Here is an 18,432-nt window from a genome sequence, read left to right as displayed (position 1 = left end):
GGCTGGATAATGTTTCCGTGTACGGATATATCACAATTTATCCATTTAGTAGCTGATGGGCACTGGGGTTGTTTGGACCTCTTGGTTATTATAAATAATGATGTTATAAATAACAAGTGTTTGTGTGGACATGTTATAATTTCTCTCAAGCAGACCCCCTACAAGTGAAACACTGAGTCATTGCCTAACTGTACGTTTAACATTTTGAGGAACTGTTTTCCAAAGCAGTCGTGCCATTCTCCATTCTCTCCAGCAGTGAAGGAGGGGTGCACCTTCTCTGCTACCTTGAGCATGTTACTGTATAACCATTATTTTAAGAGTGGTATTGCCCTCCAGACATGTAGGTCAAGCTTCCCTGAACAACCCTCTCTTAAAGTGCCTTCAGTAGCTTCCCGCTGACTGGAGAACACAGTTCTAAATTCCTCTGCTTGGCATTCAGGGCCCATGGCCTGGGCCCAGCACGTTCTTCCGACATCTACCATCTGCCAGCCATTGGTGCTGTTGCCAGGGTGCACCTGCCCCTGCCTCTGGGTTCCTCACCTGTTCCCACCTCTAAGCCTTTGTCTAAACTGTGCCCTCAGTTCACCTTGACCCCTCTTATCTGCTACTCTTCAGAGGGCCTGGGGAAAGGTGGGCAGGTCTGCCCTCCAAGGGTCCCGAGGGCAGGGCTCCTTACCCACCACGGAGAGCAGCAGCAGGACGCTACAGATGACGATGGACACGATGATGGCCGTCTCGCTGCCCCCCAGCTGCAGTGTGGCAATGGTCTGGTTAAAGTTTCCTACCTGGATCTGCACAGAGGTGGGAGAAGGGGGTTGAAGCTTTCACAGACTTGCACCGCAGCTCTTCACCTAAGTTGCTGTGAGCTTTTCCCCTCGCTGGCCTTGGGAAAGTCATCTAACCTCTCTGAGCCTCAGATGCCACATCAATAACATAGAGATAACCACGTCCACCTCCTGGGGACACTGTGAGGGCTACGTGAGGTGATGCTTGTCAGGCCCTTGGCCTGGCACAGAACCGAGAGTCAATGTGGGGGCTGTGATAGGCTGGAAGCAGCAGCAGAGGAGCCAGAAAAGGGCGGTTCACGGGGCCTGGATGCTGTCCCTGAGTATCTGTAGGGCTGCCCTGGGACCAGGGGGCAGCTGGGTGTGAGGACTCAGAGGGCAGGCATGGGACTGAGGTGTGGGCCAAAGGGAGCTGTCCTGGAGGGACATGTGTTGTTGCCAGGGAGGGAGTGAGCTCCTCATCACAGGAGGTGTGTAAGTAGGTACAGCGCAGAACAGATCCCATTTTCTGGACCTACTCTGCTCCTCCTGCTTCCCTCCTCTCCAGGCCTTTACCTGATGACTGGCAGCTCAGGCTGTAGGTGGGACAGTCCCTCCCATGGGTCCCTGAGACCCATGACAGAAAGACGTGGGACAGGGGCAACTTCTTATGGCTTTGGAAAGTCTAGCCCCATCAGGCCCACATGGGCAGATCACTGAACTTTAGCAGGTCACTAAGTTCTTGGGCCTCAGTTTCCTCATCTGTTAAGTGGGGATGAAGAGCTCTGCTTTGCCTCATTTGCCTAAGCTACTGGGTGTGCACATGCTCAGTGAGTTCTGGTCTGGGGGCCAGGTCCACCTCTACCTCCAGCGTCCTGTGCACTCACTGTGATGGGCAGCTGCCCCTCGGTGGCTCCCAGGGACTCGTTGACTGAGCAGTGGATGACTCTATCTGAGACGATCTGGATGTCACAGGCCACTTGGCCAATCTTGACGCGGTACTCATGACTCTGGAGCCCCAGGCTGTCCTGCTCCTTCTGTGGGTGCAAAAGGGGGCACTCGGAGATGCTCGCCAAGCCAGCTGCACCCACCGCTTACTCCCGTCTGCCCGGCACCTGCTGCGCTCACATGGATGACCAGGGTGAGAGGCTCCCCGGGGTGGTGCTTGATCCACTTCTCCCTCTTGGCTGTGGAGAACTGCGGGTTGGGGAGGTAGTCCAGGCGGAACCTGCTGCCCCGCTGCGCCTCCTCAGGCTCCAGCAGCTCCTCGGCCACAGCCACCTCGTCCGCATAGGCCCGGCCATTGATGAAGAAGTCCACGGGTGCTGACGCATTGCTCAGGGCCCCAGGAGATGGGCAAGTGATGAGGGTGGAGTTGAGAACCTTGCAGAGCTGGTGTGGGAGGGCCCGGGGCCAAGGCCAGGACACAGGATGGACAGGATAGAGAAATGGGAGCGTGAGGTTTACGGAGACAGAGAGAGAGAAAGAGAGGCAGGGAGAGACCCATGACAGAAAGACAGAGACCAGGAGACGCAGAAAGGAACAGGGGGTGCACAGATGTCACCGAGGAGGCCTGGCCAGTCAGGGCCCCCGCTCACCTCCCACCTGCCAGTCCCGGCCCCCTCACCGTGGGCTCCCGGCCAATGTGGTGTACGGCCATGGACACATTCTGCACCATGTGGAAACGCTCGCCAGCCACCGTGATGGTCCTGCCACCGCTGTGGGGGGCAGCAAAACCCATCAGCTCACCCGCTGCTCCAGAGATCCAGGCCTGGCCAGTGGGGATGGAGGGGGTCTGGGCCTCACCTGACAGGGCTGCGACGGGGACTGATGGCCGTGATGACCGGGTTCTGCATGTACCAGAAGGTGAGGTTGCCGTGCACACAGCCCCGGTGCTCGAAGCGCACGCAAACGGGCACGGCGGCTGGCAGGGCCCCCGCAGGCATGGTGCAGGTGATGCTGCTGTCCCTGCGCCTGTCGGGGTAATGGGCGTTGTCGGCGGGGGGTCCCTCCTGCTGCCACCCACTGCCGATGCCCCCACACCCCAGGACACAGGCCCACGTGCTTGGCCCAGGTTCAAGGCCTCCTTGCCTGGTCCCAACTTCATCTCTGCTCCCTTTAACAGAGCCCTCAAGCACTTTTCTCCCAATCCTGGGCCCACGGAGGTTTGTATTTCCTATGGGTGTGTCTACCTTCCCCTTGAGGGCTACATTGGGCTCCTCTTGGTGTCCCCAGCTATGCCCACCCGTGGGGCCTGGCACATAGTAAGTACATAATAAAAACAACAGTATTTCGCCAAGAGGCTCCAGACAATAACCCTGCCATTAACCACACCCCTGGGCCAGACACAGGATCCCAGAGTGTACAGCGTCATCATTTCACTCAGCTGTCACTTATGGAGCACCTGGGGCATGCCGGGCACTGAGCACTGTCCACAACTCACTGGGACTGTTCTTACCAGAGGAAACTGAGACTCAGAGAAGGGAGGGGCTTGCCTAAGGGGACATAGCCAGTGAAGACCTGGGTGATACTTGGTACAAGGATGTTGCCCAAGCTCGCCAGCCCACCAACCCTGTGGGATTCTCTGGGCCTGGCCCAGGGCCTTACATGAGCTCTGTGCAGGGGTCTGTGCCATTGACTAGGACCTGGAGCTCCGAGCCCACATGGAGGTCACTCCCATGGATGGTGATCCTGGTGCCGCCTGCCTGGGGGCCCATGGCAGGCTCCAGGGAGTTGACCAGGGGCAGCTGTGGGGAGGAAGGCAGCAATTAGGCCTCGGCCAGGCTGCAGGGGTATGGGTGGGGCCTGGGCCAGACGGCAGGGTGCAGCCCCCCTTACCACGTAGGAGAAGCGCTCCCGAGACCTGCCCTCCTTGGAGGCGTTCACTGTCACCACATCTGAAAACAGCCCTGGGGCTGGCCCTGTGGCACACACGATCCTGAGAGGAGGTAGCTATGGTCAGCAGGAGCAGGCAGTGGGTTCTGGGGACCCTCAAGGGCCACCCTGGTGCCAGGCTCAGGAGCTCACCCCCTACCCCACGTGTTTCCCATAGTTCTACAGTTGTAAGCCAAGAGGTAGGGGATGAGATAGCCTCTGACCATGAGCTGATTACTTGGCTGGCAGACTGACGGTCTCATCTACAAGCCTGAGCTAGGGCTGCCCAAAAGGAACCCCAACTTCCTTCCTGCTCACAAACACTTCCTGGGACCCCTCTGGGACAGATCCAATAGCTGCAAACCCAGATCTTTACACAAGGCTGGTCGCCCCCAAGTTTTAGCTGCAAATACTTCCATCAGAGCAAGGCTTATGTGGAAGGAAGGGCCGCTAGGGGCACATGGGGGTGGGGGGCTTCCCAGAGGAGTGGGCATTGGAGCCCAATCAGGAAAGATAAAGAAGGCAGTCCCAAGCAGAACAGGGCTGGATGAGTGGTGGAAACGGCTTGAGCAAAGTCCAGAGGCCCCAATGACAGAGGCTCCCAGAGAGGAGCAGAGTTTGGGGAGAGGGTGGGGGCTGGGGCACTGATGCTACTCACTCCTCGGACACCATGTATCTGTCGGCCAGCGGCTCACAGGCCACGCTGCCGATCCACACGCCATGGGCCACGTCACTAAGTCGCCTGCCCAGGTTCCTGCCACGGATGGTCAGCAGGGTCCCTCCATCCAGGGGGCCACTCAGGGGCTCAATCTGCCAGGTGACCAGAGAAGGGCGTATGGGTCTGAGGCTGGGGGGCCAGGAGGCTTCTCTTCCCACAGTCACAGGCAGCCAGGGAGGTGCAGGGAGGGCTGAGATAGCAAGTCATTCGGCCGACAGGATATGCCTGTGTTACTGAACTTATACGGGTCTGGGGATGCCACTCGGGGGACAATGAGGGCGGCTCCCAGTGGCCATGTCTAACCACAGGACCCTGTGTCCCAGCCAGAGCTGACCAGGCATGAGGTAGTCATCTGCCCCAGGCTGAGACAACCAGAATACTTCTTGGATGATTTTCTTAATTAAAACAGAGGCTTAGGAGTTATTAGTGGCCTCAATTACCAAGGTTTCTGGACTTCACTATAAAAACTAGTGATACTCAGCCCCGGAGTCTCCTCCACCCACATTTCCGATGCCCCTGTCCGTGATTTTTCTCCATAGCGCTCATTACCTTCTATATAAGATACAACTTACTCCTTTCCTTGTTCACTGTACCTGCCTCCCCCACCGCAGCCCCCACTCCATGAGCCAGGGCACTTTGTCTGACACCACAGGCATGCACCTATGGGGGTACCTGCCCACGGACACGTGTGCCCATGAGACCCTGAGGATGTGAGACCTGCGTGCGGTAATGAGCGTGTGCCCAGACGGGGGTGTGGGTTCAAGGGGTCTCCATGGGGTGTGCTTACCTCACGGATCTCTGGGGCAGGGCAGGCGCCAGGCAGGGGCTGCATGGGGCCCCGCAGGCGGCAGCCATCACTCCACATGCACAGATGACCCTGGTCCTCACGGCCCAGGCACTGGGAACAGTCGGGGCTGCCCATGGCACAGTTGTAGACCACAACTAGGGGAGACACGGGGCAACACGGGTCAGCCCAACTCTGTGGCATGGGCCCCCATTACCATTGTCTCCTCCACTTCACTGACTATCCAGAGGACTTCACCCTGTCACTATGGTGTCCCCCACAGAGGCAGGTCCTGGTTCTGAAGGTCAGGACTCTGTGAGATTGTTAGCACCTTCTCCAAAGCCCTGTGTCTGTCCACAGCCGCATTAATCCCCTCTCTCTGCAGGAACATGAGAGCTACTGATTCCATCAGGTGCAAGCTATTAATCAGACCCATTTTACAGAGAAGAGACTGAGGCTCAGAGAGGAGTGACTTGCTCAGGCTCACACAGCAGGTGAGCAGCAGAGCAGGGATTCTGGAATGTTGAGGAGCCCCTGAGCAGTACAGGTTTTGAGGACTCCGGGACCTCAAACTCTTGAGTGGCCCCAGGAGGAGGGCAGAGAAGGCCCTTCAGTGTCTCAGGTGTACAGGAATGTTCTGGGGCCTTTTTTTTTTTTAGACAGAGTCTCACTCAGTGTCACCCTAGGGTTGAGTGCTGTGGCATCATCATAGCTCACAGCAACCTCAAACACTTGGGCTCAAGCGAGCCTCCTGCCTCAGCCTCTGAGTAGATGGGACTACAGGCGCCCAACACAACACCTGGCTAGTTTTTCTATTATTTATTTATTTTTTTTAGTAGAGTCAAACTCCTGAGCTCAAGCGAGCTACCCACCTGAGGCTCCCAGAGTGCTAGGATTACTGGCATGGGCCACCATGTCTGGCTTCTATGGTCTTAATAGTGGGAATCTGGAGGCCCCCAGGTCCACCAGGAATGTCTAAGATTCCCTACAGTCAGATGGACCCCCAGAGGGTTGATTCAAAACATATGGCACCAGTGACAGCACCAACCACCACTTGGGGGCACAAACTACACCAGACACTGTTCTCAAGGCTGGCGTGCATCAGCTCATCAAATCCCTACCAGGCCCTCCGTAAAGTGACAGTGCCCTTCTCTCACATGAGACACAGAAGGCTAAGGCTTAGTGAGCTGCCAAAATTGCACAGGCATTGGTGTGGAGATGACTGAGGGCCTCATGGTGCCTGGTGGAATGGTAGGGCTGAGACCCAAGTCTGCTTGTGTGCTGGGGAACCCCAGGGTAAGTCCTGGGACCGTGTGGCAACCAGCAAAATGACTCCCCCAAGGTTGAGCCCTTCCCTCTGTGCTGAGTCCGGTGTGGCCATGTGCAGTGGGTGGAGGTGCCCCCACCTGTCATGGGGTCAGGGCTGTCCAGGAATCGGGCTGGCCACCCCTTTAGTTGTAGGCTGAGTGGAAACACCTGGCTCTTCTGGGCTGTGTGCAGCTGCAAAAGCATAGGAAAGAGCATGAGGAACCTGGGTGGTGTCCGGGTCTCTGCGGGGGTGAGGCGGGTCATGGAGACAGATGAGGGCAAGGCTGTTGGGATGGACAACCAAAGGGCAAGGTGGACAGGGTGGGGAGGAAGGGATACAGTGTCTGAACTTGGGCAGGCCACTCATTGGAGCCTCCCTCTCACTTGGAGCCACACCACTCACCACCACTTGGTTGCAGCGTACAACAGACTCATTTTCCCATACAGCCTCGAAGATCTCCTCCAGCCCAAAGCTACACTCTAGGGCTGAACCCTGCAGGAAACAGGGAGGAGAAAGGGGTTTTGAAGAGAGCCAAGCCTGCACACACTGCCCTCTACAACTGCTGGTACTTCACAGACTGCTGCCCTAAAAAGTGGGCTTGGGTCTAATGAGCCTTTGCCTGGGCCATGCCACCCCCTAGAATTCCCTTCCTGCCATCATGCCCAATGCCTGAGGAGGCAAGGAGTGAACAAACACCTAGAACTTTGGCCTTGTGCTCTCTGTGCCACTAAAAAGCCTCTCAGCCAGGTGCGATGGTTCATGCCTGTGGTCCTAGCACTTTGGGTGGCAAAGATGGGAGGATCACTTGAGCCAGGAATTAGAGGCTGCAGTGAGCTACGATATGGCACTGTACTCCAGCCTGGGCAACAGAGCGAGACCCTGTCTCAGAGAAAGAAAAAACAGCCTCTCCAATATCCCACAGTGGCCTAAACCAGAGCCTTCCCACTTCTATGCTATAAGGCCCTGGCCCAGATAAACCCGACACTCTTCAACACAGCACAGACTCTCCTGCCCCCAGCCCTTGCCCAAACACCCTCCTCCCCCTCAACAGCCCATCTCCCTTTTTACCACCCAGCAAAACTCAACACGACTATCAAAATCCAGTTCAAATGTCCCACACTCCAAAGCCTTCCCAGGTGCTCTCCTCCAATCAGAGTACCCCTCATTTGATGAAGTGTTCATTCATTCAGCATGACTATTTGGGTGTGTGCTGGGGACTCTGTGAAGCTCCTAAGGCCTTCCCCCAGCTGTGTCAGGCCCCACGCTCAGCCCCTTGCCCCGATTCTGTTTATACCTGTCTCCTAAGCCAGTGGGAAAAGGCCCCTCTGATACCCACCTCCAAGGGCAGCAGAAAGCAGGTGGCAAAGCTCAGGTTCTACCTTACTCAGCCTGGATTCAAATCCCACCTCAGCTAGTTCGTAGCTATGTGATGTTATGCAAGTTGCTCTCTCTGAGCCTTAGTTTTTCTTAACTGTACAAATGGAATAGGCTTCCCTGTCTTGCAGGGTTGCTGGGGAAACTAGAGACTGTGTTTCTTGGTGAGCTGCACACTGTAGGTGCCTAATATGTGCTTGCTATTATTAGTATGCAGGAGGTATTCAATAGATGTTTGTTGAATGAAAAAACAGGGTTCAATTCCCCAGTCTCATCTTGCTGTCACAGGAATAGCATCAGTACTGTGTTTCCCTGAAAATAAGACCTACCCAAAAAATAAGCCCTAGCAGGATTTCTATGCATTTGTTAAATATACACCAATAATAAGACCTAGTGATGAGTGTGATCTGCATAGCCATGCCATGCATTTCAGCACATAGAGGAAGACATCCCCTGAAAATAAGCCATAGTGTGTCTTCCTAAGAAAAAATAAATATAAGACAGTGTCTTATTTTCGGGGAAACACAGTACATATTTGCTGAGTGAACGAACCCGAGCTTCATGTATTAAGCTAAGCCCCCAGCCAGCTGCATGACAGGCACCCTGTTTATGTGCCTGACAGTGACAGATGTGACACCCTAAGGAGAAAGCAAGTCAATCTTCCCCTTTCTGGGGCCCCACCCAGGAAGCTCATATAGGAAGGTGGCTGATGACTAGACCAAAGGCCCATTTTATCCCCTGCTGTACTGATCTGGAAGAGGGTGCATCGTCTGAGTCCTTGGCTGTCTAGGGATGGCAGATCTAGCCTATCCTAGGGTTCCAGGGTGTAGGTCAGCAAACAGGGTTGCTGCAGAGCCCAGGCCCTACTCCCAGGCTTGTCTCAATGTTCCAGAAGCAGGCCTGGGGGCAGGAGGGCAGGAGGGCAGGAGGGCAGGAAGCCCTGCAGCCCAGTGACAGTAGACTTGCCCCATGACACAGCTGGAAGGAATCAGCTGGGACTCAGAGCAGTGCTTGGGCCTCCCTGTCCCAGGCTCCTGTAGCTCGGGGGGCAGAAGTGCCCTTCCAACATGCCCAGGCCCCTTGAAGGGTGGGGCTTGAGGGCAGAGGACAGGCTCCTCCCTGGCCTCCCAAGGCCCCAGCCCCTGCCACAAGGCTTCACGATACATCCCAGATGCCTGGCACGTGGCCCCCACGTGTGACAGCCCTCTGGGCCTCAGCTCCTGTGTGGGAGCGACAGATGGTGAGTCCCTGGGAGCTGGGGAGGGCTGGCTGGCTCACTTCCAGATAGCGTCAACGTGAAAGCTTCCCACCCAGCACGCTCCTCCAGAAGGGGCCCAGAAAGGGGCTGTGTGCCATCCCCCCCAGCCTGATGGGGGACAGAGCTGGGTGCAGGGAAGAGCACTGGGTTGGCAGTCAAGGATGAACGCAGTCCAGTCCACACTGTGTGGCCCAGGCTGCATGACCAGCATCACATACTCCCTATCCTGGGCCTCACTGTCTCCTGTTGGACAACGGGGGACAGGGTGGAAAGGGGCTCTCTGGTCATTCTCTAGGGAAGACACAGAAGCCACGAACTGCACAGGCAGGCTCGCCTGGGGGAGGGCAGGGCAGGTCCCAACATCCACCCCTGGGGCACTGGCCAGGCCGTAGCAGCTGTGGGCCTGGCCCTTGTCACCACTCCCCTTTTCCCAGCCTTGTGCAACCGGAGTGGGGCTTTCTCACACGGAACTTGGAAACTCAGAGAAAGAATAGCAAAGCCCACACAGGCGCCAAAGCATCAGTTGTCAGCCCAGAGCAGGGTCATGATCATGGACCTGAGGGACAGTTGGCCTGCATGCTCCCAGCCTCCTCCCAGCCCACCCCAGTCTGGCCCGGCCTCTACTTACTTGGAAAAAGGCAGCATTGGCCAGAGGCACTAGGATGTCCTGGGAGCCGCCAGTGGGTACGGGTGCCAGGGGTGAAGGCAGGGTCTGGGGGCAGTCCTGGGGTCTCTGTGGTGGAAACAAGAGGAGGGTCATGCACATACAGGGGTGTTTCAGAGAAGAAGCAGGAAGATTCACTGAGCCCATCCTGCCCCATGCCATCTGGCCTCCCTGGGAGGCACCAGGCAGGCTGGGTGGTAAGAAAACATTCATGACAAAGTCCCCACAGGGCCTGTGCCCAGGCCGCCTCACACTGCCTAGTTTGATCCTCATGGAGACCCTAGGGCAGATCTTACAAGCCCAGTTATTAGTGAGGAAACTGAGGCAGAGACAAAATTACCTGCCCACTGGTGAAGCCAGATTCCTCTGTGACTGCTCCCTGGCCTCAGAGAGGCTGCGTTCAAAGCCCAGCTCTCCTCCCCGTCCCAACTGTAGGACAAGGGGTGGCGCCCACTCTCTGAGACTCCACCCAGGTGTGAAACTCCTATTTGCAAACTGACATGAGTTAAGCAATTCAGAAAAAAGAAACCCTAGGCTTCTGAACAGCCCATGAAAAATAGCGGCCATGAAAACTAGAATTTCCAGGAGGACAATTTTTCTTATTTTTTTTAGAGATGGGATCTTGTTCTATTGCCCAGGCTGGAGTGAAGTGGCATTGTCACAGCTCCCAGCTAACTCAAACTCCTGGGGTCAAAGAATCCTCCTGCCTCACTCTGCCTCCCACCCCCCAGTAGCTGGGACTATAGGCATGTACCATCATGCCCACTTAATTCTTTTTTACAAAATATTTTGTAGAGGCCAGGAGCAGTGACTCATGTCTGTAATCCTAGCACTCTGAGAGGCTGAGGTGGGTGGATTGCCTAAGCTCACAGGTTCGAGACCAGCCTGAACCAGAGCCAGAGAGAGACCTCGTCTCTAAAAATAGCTGGGTGTTGTGGCAGGTACCTATAGTCCCAGCTACTTGGGAGGCTGTGGCAAGAGAATTGCTTAAGCCCAAGAGTTTGAGGTTGCTATGAGCTGTGATGCCATAGCACTCTACACAGTGTGACAAAGTGAGACTTATCTCAAAAAAAAAAAAAAAAGAATTGAGCGGCACCTGTGGCTCAGTAAGTAGGGCGCTGGTCCCATATACTGAGGGTGGCAGGTTCAAACCTGGCCCCGGCCAAACTGCAACAAAAAATAGCCAGGCATTGTGATGGACGCCTGTAGTCCCAGCTACTTGGGAGGCTGAGGCAGGAGAATCACCTAAACCCAGGAGTTAGAGATTGCTGTGAGCTGTGACTCCACAGCACTCTACCAAGGGCAATAAAGTGAGACTGTCTCTCAAAAAAAAAAAAACCCAAAAATCCCTTACCCCCCATTAAAATAAAAAAAAACAAACATTTGTAGAGACTGGGTCTTAATATGTTGCCCAGACTGGTCTCGAACTCCTGGCCTCAGCAATCCTCCAACCTCAGCCTCTCAAAGTGCTGGGGTTATAGGCACGAACCATCACGCCTGGCCCAGGAGAACAATTTAAAAGGGCCCTGGTACCACTAGGCTTGAGGGGACAGCCCTCCTCTCTGCCCAGTATGTGTCACAGCCTCTGGGTGAAGGTGCTATTCCCCAGATACTCCGAAGAAGGCCCTGGGCAGCATAGCGGGTGACAGGTCATTGTCCCCTTTGTTGGAGGTGGAGTCTCTAAGGCCCAGCAGAGCAGTGGCTGCTTCGTGGAAGGAAGGAAAGGAGGAGGGAGGGTGAGGAGCAAAGCAAGAAAGAAGGAGGAGGGGAGGGAGGAAGGGAGGACTAAAGAGGAGGGAGGAAAGAGAGAAGGGAAAAAGGGAGGAGGGACAGAGGGAGAGGAGGTCCTGGGGTTCAAAAGGGTGAGGGCTGCAGAGGGCAGAGGGCAGGATTGGGCTCTGAAGCCCCTCACGTCTCACTCCAAGGTTCCTCTGGGCCTGTGCCCTGCTGCTGGAGACTGGAGGCCTGATTTGGGGACTGCTGTCTCCAGGCTCCTAGGCTCCATGCCCCATTGTACAGAATAAGAAACTGAGGCCTGGGGGAGGGGGCGGGGCTGTGGCTGCCCTGTCCACCTGGACCTGCTCTCAGTGAGCCAGAGAGTCTGACCTGCTGGGACCATGAGCGAGGACAGAATCGGGGACCCTGGAGCAGCCACACCCACACCCATACCAAGGAGCCCAGCAGGGACCCTCCAGCCCAGGGGCTTCCTGCTCTGTGCTCCTCCTGCCCAAGTCAGGCTAGGGAAGCGTTTGGGTGAGAATCAGGCCAGGAAGCAAAGGCACCAGTGGGCCATGTGTGTCCCCTTGAAGTCACCCAGCCAGGGCCAAGGGCCTCAGCACAAACTTTGGGGCCTTCCTAGGACCTTTTTTCTTTATTCTAGATCAGACAGGGAGCTCCTTGCAGGCAGAACAGGGACCTCTCAGGGACCTCAGGACAAAACCAGACCTCAAGGGCTGCCAATGCCAAAAATAATAAATGATGCTGAAGCTAATACTCGCAGCTGCAGCAGCTCCCGCAGCACAGAATTAATTCACAGCATCTCCTCCCAGGTGGACACTATTGTCACACCCATTTTGCAGGCCAGGGAGCTGGAGCCCAGGGAAGCTCCGTGTTGTGCCCATGGTAGGATGGGCAGCACAGGAAAGCTGTGGTCGTCCAGTTTGCTGGCCACAAGGACACGGTGTGAGTTTCCTGGGGGACAGCACCCGGTGCAGACCACAGGGGCCTTGACTGGCCCCAAGGGTGGGGTGGGAGGAGCTGGTGTCCGGCTCACTGTGTGAACACACAGGTGCTGCCCCTCTGGGCCTCCGTGTTTTCACCTACAGGATGGAGCTATTCAGGGAGAAACCTCTTGATAGAGCCATCCCAGGCTCCTAGCAGGCCCCAGGCTGCTGTCCTGTGCTGTCCTGTGGGAAAGCCCCATGGAATCCTAGGGACTAGAACCCACATGTTTCCAATCAGTTTTCACAGATGCTGCCAGGTCTGCTTCGCAGCTGGCTGGGGGCCCAGCATCTCCATCCTCCCGGCATCCTCCCTCCCATGGGTAGGTGGCTGAGTGCAGGGGCGGGGGGTGAGGGTTGGGGCGGGAGGAATGAATAATAATAGGGCCATCCCTGAGTGCCATCCTACTCCCTGTGACCACTTGTCACCCATGGCCACTTGGATGCTTGCATCCACCCTAGATATCTGTGCTCTCCTGCGGTTCTTGCCCCTCATCTCACCCCGGGGCGTCTGCTACACCTCCATGGAGCCAGCTGGTGAGGCTATCGGCTGCCACCATTTGCTAAGTGTGTCTGCCTTGCCTTGGGAGAACCTCCTCCCCCACAGGCCTGCAGTTTGGGAAGACTGACCTGACTCCCCATCCCCAGGGACAGGCAGGTGCCCAGGGCCACCCTGGCCTCAGAAAATGGCTCAGGAAGCGTAAGTGACCCTAATTCAGCAACAAGCCCCAACTACAGGACTTCTGCAGGGCCAGTGAGAAAAAGAAGCTGTCTGGTTTCCTGGGGCTGGGGGGCAGGGGTGTCAGAAGCCAGCCTGGAGCTGCTGAGGCCATCTCAGTGCAGGGAGGGGAATGTCTGCTGGAGCACAGAGCCCACCCAGAGGGGCGGGGAGCCTTGCTGGCACTGTTGGAACCCCTGGATCCAGCAGTGCCTGATTCCACCTTGACTTTTCACTCACCATTAATTCTGAGGGATTAAAACCAGTCTAGGCCAGGCTATTCCTGCTTGCCACCAAAGGATCTGGGACCCCTCCTATCCCAAGCCCAGCAATCAACACCCCAAAAGGGCAAGTGGCCACTCCCTTTGCTGGAACATGGGACAGGCCATGGCCTGCAGGCTCAGAAACCACGGCTGACTCTGGGCAGGTCGGAGAAGGCAGGAGAACAGGACGGGGACAGGGCCACAGTGAACCCTGATGTGGGCCCAGCACACATGGTTCACGGAGAGCCTCACCTGTCACCCAGCCAGAGCTCATAGAGAACAGAGTGCGGTGGGCATGGATCCCTCACGGGCCAGCTGGGAAACTGAGGCTGGAGGAGTCCTTGCAGCTCTCAAATGTTCTCTCCCTGGCTTGAGGGGTGAGAGCTGGTGTCCCAATCCAGCAGAGCAGAGTGACCCAGGGACCCTGAATCTACCTGACCTGGTCCCTCCCTTCCTTTCTACACCCCATGGGCCTCCCCCATGTTCCTACTAAGCCACTCTCTGCACTGGCTTCCATGGTATGGTTCACGCTGTGTCCTCCACCCAGGGACTCACCTCCTATCCACCCAGACCCTCATTGTTTGCAAGACCTAATGTCACACCACCTTACAGAAGCCACTGCAGGGAGGCTACATCCCCCAGGCCCCTGAAAATTGCGAGCACCCCCACTTCCTTCATGTGGGGACCATGAGGGACAGGGAAAGTGACAGGACACCCAGGTCCTAGCATCCCCCTTCCTGGGGTCATTTCTGCTTCCAGCTTCTGGGGGGCCCTGGTGGGTGAGAACTGCCCAGCCCAGAAAGGCACGGCGCCTCCTGGGTCAACTGGCACTTAACTAAATGTCCAGCTAAGCATCAGCTCAGGGCTTCCTCCAGGCCCAGGCAGAGGCCCCCTTTCCTGCTCCTAGATGATGGTCAGGCTCCCTCCATGCCCTACACCAGCTTCTGACCTGAAGAACTGCAGACATGGGGGACAGCGGTCTGGTGGGGGCTGCCACAAAAACACCACCCAGCTGGGAGCTCCGAGGCACCTCTCAAGACTAGACAGAGAGGTCCCTTCTCAAGTGAAGTCCTTCCTGGCCAGCCCACCCAGAGTAGCCATCAGCTCCCAAGCAATGTGGTGGTACAATGTGCCAGGTACAGAGCTGGCGCCTTACTGGTCTCCCACTCCTGAGTCAAGCAACTCTCCCAAAGTGCCGTGATTACAGGTGAGCCAGTGCACCTGGCCACATGCTCTTTCTCTACGCAGGCTCAGCACTACCTTGATGTTTTTATCTTCCTTATTCTCTCTTCCCTACCAGCATGTCAGCTCCTCAAGGGACAGGGGTCTATCTTGGTCTCTGATGTGTCCCAGAGTCTAGAACTGTGCTCAGTGCTCAGGAATATCTGACAAATGACCGAATGAATGGATCTGGTGCAATTCCAAATCCTGACTCTGACCCTTGAGATGCCCCATTTTACAAATGGTGAAACAGAGGTGTAGAGGGACTCAGCAGCTTGCCCAGGATGGCACAGCCACAACTCACTCCTGAGGGTCTGGGCTCCTGCTGGGACGGCAGGACTATGTCTAACTGGTTTCGTCCCAGTGGCTAGTGCATCCTCAGGCACACAGAAGGCACTCTGCACTCTGACTCAAAAGTGATGAGGCTGGGTCCCCTCGCCCTACCACCCCTCTGGGTGCTTCTTTCTGACATACCTGAGTCCCTACCATGTCCCCAGCCCTAGGGCTAGGGGTTGGAAGGAAGAGATGTGATTGAGATGGAGTCCCCAAGCCAAAGTCAGGATTCCCTGACTGTGGGATCCTGAGGTCCAGGATAGTGGGTTGGGGCTCCCCTATGATTCAGCCACATGCCCACCACAGGGCTCTCCCCAGTGTCCGAAGCCCACATCACTGTGACTTTTTTTTTGAGACAGGGTCTAGCTTCAGGTAGAGTGCCCTGGGTAGAGTGCAGTGGCGTCATAATAGCTCACCCCAGTCTTAAACTCTTGGGCTTAAATGATCTTCCCACTTTGGCCTCCACGAGCATTACACCAGTGCTAACATTACAGGCATGAGCCACCGGACCTGGCCATGCACCCCCTCTGATTGAAGTATCCCTGCTGTGGAGTCTCTTTCCAGGCAGTTATGAGGATCAGGCAGCAGGTGCCGAGAGCAGAGCCCAGGCTGAGGCCCTGCAGCCCCCTCCTTAGCACCGCTGGGCACAGACTGGCTTTGAGGGTTCCCTCAGCCCAGTGCCAGGATGCTGGGGCTTCAGATGCTCTGGGACTAGGGCTACTTGCCTGGGGTGCATGCCCAGAATAGGGCCCCCGTAACCTTCTGTGGGGAGTAAAGCACTAGGCCTCATGTTGGCTACTTCAGTCATGCTGTCAGCCCACAAGAGATGGGATCCTTGAGCCCAGGAATTCAAGCCTACAATGACCTATGATGGTGCCACTGTACCGTAGCCTGGGCAACAGAGCAAGACCCTATTTCTTCAAAAAAGAAAATGCATAAAAGAGACGTGGGATGAGTACTGTGTCCAGCAATAGGGGACCAGTTAAATGTGCAATGGTGTGTAGTGAGCCCCACATAGCTGCTCAATCCAAGACTAAGGAAAAATAAACATGCAAACACATGGGAATGTTTCAAAGGTACGAAATTTGTTTAAAAGGTAATGAAACAGTGAAGGTGGAGGGGGGCTCCCCTCCTGGCTTACCATGGGGTTTGGTGAGGCCTCGCACCGAGACTGGTTGGAGACACAGGTGTGCTTCTTGGTACACCAGAAACAAGGCCACTGTGTTGATAGGCAGCTGGTGCAGCTGGAAGACAAGGGGGCCTCTCAGGCTTGGCTTCCCACCCGTCCCCTCACATCTGCCCCTAGGAACCCCGAAGGCAGATCCCAGCACAGGGAATGGTCTGTCTCATCACTGGAGCTGCCTGGGAGGGGTTGGGCACCCTGTAAGGTGGTGAGTTCCTAGCTGCAAGAGATACACAGAGAGGAATTAGATTGGCAGGGCCTTCAGGAGACTACATTAAGTGTAATTAAGCACTCTCTCTGCCCCTACCAACCTGGCACTGGGCAGAATCCAGACACTGGGGGAGGGGGGGGTAAGAGTTTGCTGCAGGAATAATGAGCTGGTGAGTCAATGACCGGAGTCCTGTCTACCTGTAAGACACCATGATTTTTCTTCCAAGGAGCTCCCTGAGAACAAAGACCCTTCCCTAGGGATGCAGTTCCTCTTCCCACCTGGAGATAAGCCCCCCAACCCACTCACGCTGTGTGGGGGTACACTTGTCCCATGCGGCTACAGTCATAGATGGTGAAATTGGCTCCAACGATGTTCCGCCCGTTGACCCTCAGAGACATCTCCACGGTCACATGGTCTGGAATGGATGGGAGACAGGAGAAGTCACAGGGCAGGTGATCTCCACCAACATCAGAGGCTGCTGTGTGGAGCCCCTGTAGCCCCCATGCCTGAGATTCTGCCATCATGCCCCTCCCAGAGCTGTACCCACAGCCCACGAGTACTTACCACGGTGGGGTGGGAAGGGTGGGAACCGGTCCCTTGGCAGGAGGTTGCAGTAGGCGATCTGATGGCCGATCTGATGGCCGAAGGCAGGCCCAGGCACCCGGGCCACGGTGCGGAAGTTGTTCCCGTAGTCACAGGCCATCTCCATGCCGCTGAGGCTGGGCAGGCTGCCGGAGATCTGCAGGATCATGCCCTGGGGGTACAGGACACTCAGCTCCAGCCATACCCTCCTCACAGGCCTGACCCAGGGCTGAGTACCCACCTGGGGTCTGGCCCTGCCCAAGTATCCTCTAGCGAAAGAGGTGTTGTGGCAGTAGCCAGGACCCAGGACCAGAGGGCTGCACCCGACATGTGACCCTTTGCGTCTGTTTCTCCATCTGCAAGATGAAACTCATCATCTCACAGCAGTCAGGAAGGCTCTGGACAATCTGAACCCTGTGACTTCTCCCAACACGCGACCTTGCTCCCACCTCAGGGCCCTCGTGCCGCCAGTTCCCTCTGCTGGGAACACTTCCCCAGACACCCACCTTGACATGCGTCCTTTATATCTGGTTGCAGTGAGCACTGCCTGCTGCCCCTTCCACCCTTGAACTGGTCTAAATTGTCAGCATCCCCTCCTCTCTCCCCACCTCTCTGTTCTGCTTTTTTTTTTTTTTGAAGACAGAGCCTTGCTCTGTTGTCCCAGACTAAAGTGCTGTGCTGTCATAGCTCACAGTGACCTCAAACTCTGGGGTTTAAGTGATCCTCTTGCCTCAGCCTCCTGAGTAGCTGGGACTATAGGTGTCCCTACAACACCCAGATTTGTTCTATTTTTGGTAGAGATGCGGGTCTTGCTCTTGCTCAGACTGGTTTTCCACTCCTGAGCTCAAGCAACTCTCCCCAAGTGCCGTGATTACAGATGTGAGCCATTGCGCCTGGCCACGTGCTCTTTCTCTACACAGGCTCAGCACTACCTTGATGTTTTTATCTTCCTTATTCTCTCTCCCTACCAGCATGTCAGCTCCTCAAGGGACAGGGGCTCTATCTTGGTCTCTGATGTGTCCCAGAGTCTAGAACTGTGCTCAGTGCTCAGGAATATCTGACATATAACAGAATGAATGGAGAGCCCCAGCCCAGTCTGCTGAGGTGATAAGGTGCAGGAAGGGTTCTGTGACATGTGATGATGGGGACAGACACGGGAGCCCAGGTGCAGAGCAGTCCCAGGCTCAGGGTGATAGGTGAGAACTCCAATCCCCAGACAAGTCACTGAGAGCAGGCTGGGTGAGACCCAGGCCCATCTAACCCTCAGCCCCCGCCCCTTGCCAGGGCTGGAGCTCCCCACCACCCCTATCTGCTACAGCCTTCCTGCCCCCAAGCTATAGGCTGATCCACCTCTGAAAACAGGAAATAGCCCTGGGCCCTCTGCCCCCTCCCCTGTGGGCCTGGAAAAAAGGAAGAATGAGGACTCCTCTCCTCCCATTCCTTTTTTTTTTTTTTT

General features: G+C 56.0%; 1 protein-coding gene across 1 annotated transcript in view; it reads right to left on the bottom strand.

Moving 5' to 3' along the window:
* Window positions 1-18,432, bottom strand: part of PLXND1 (plexin D1) — a gene marked incomplete at its 5' end in the record, with an annotated part of 53,809 nt that overhangs the window by 13,273 nt on the left and 22,104 nt on the right. The window contains 15 exons of the mRNA XM_012809217.2: window positions 677-791; window positions 1,652-1,801; window positions 1,893-2,156; window positions 2,392-2,482; window positions 2,571-2,738; window positions 3,372-3,511; window positions 3,603-3,702; window positions 4,297-4,448; window positions 5,144-5,298; window positions 6,547-6,640; window positions 6,852-6,941; window positions 9,710-9,814; window positions 16,142-16,244; window positions 16,701-16,809; window positions 16,959-17,148. Coding sequence (XP_012664671.1) covers window positions 677-791; window positions 1,652-1,801; window positions 1,893-2,156; window positions 2,392-2,482; window positions 2,571-2,738; window positions 3,372-3,511; window positions 3,603-3,702; window positions 4,297-4,448; window positions 5,144-5,298; window positions 6,547-6,640; window positions 6,852-6,941; window positions 9,710-9,814; window positions 16,142-16,244; window positions 16,701-16,809; window positions 16,959-17,148 — 2,026 coding nt within the window. The remainder of the gene's footprint in view (window positions 1-676; window positions 792-1,651; window positions 1,802-1,892; window positions 2,157-2,391; window positions 2,483-2,570; window positions 2,739-3,371; window positions 3,512-3,602; window positions 3,703-4,296; window positions 4,449-5,143; window positions 5,299-6,546; window positions 6,641-6,851; window positions 6,942-9,709; window positions 9,815-16,141; window positions 16,245-16,700; window positions 16,810-16,958; window positions 17,149-18,432) is intronic.

Source organism: Otolemur garnettii, unplaced genomic scaffold, assembly GCF_000181295.1.
Source record: "Otolemur garnettii isolate 467f Iridium unplaced genomic scaffold, OtoGar3 scaffold00101, whole genome shotgun sequence".
NCBI classification, from domain to species: domain Eukaryota; kingdom Metazoa; phylum Chordata; class Mammalia; order Primates; family Galagidae; genus Otolemur; species Otolemur garnettii.
The sequence above is the reverse complement of the archived record's forward strand: the minus strand, read 5'-3'. Positions and strand labels throughout refer to the sequence as shown.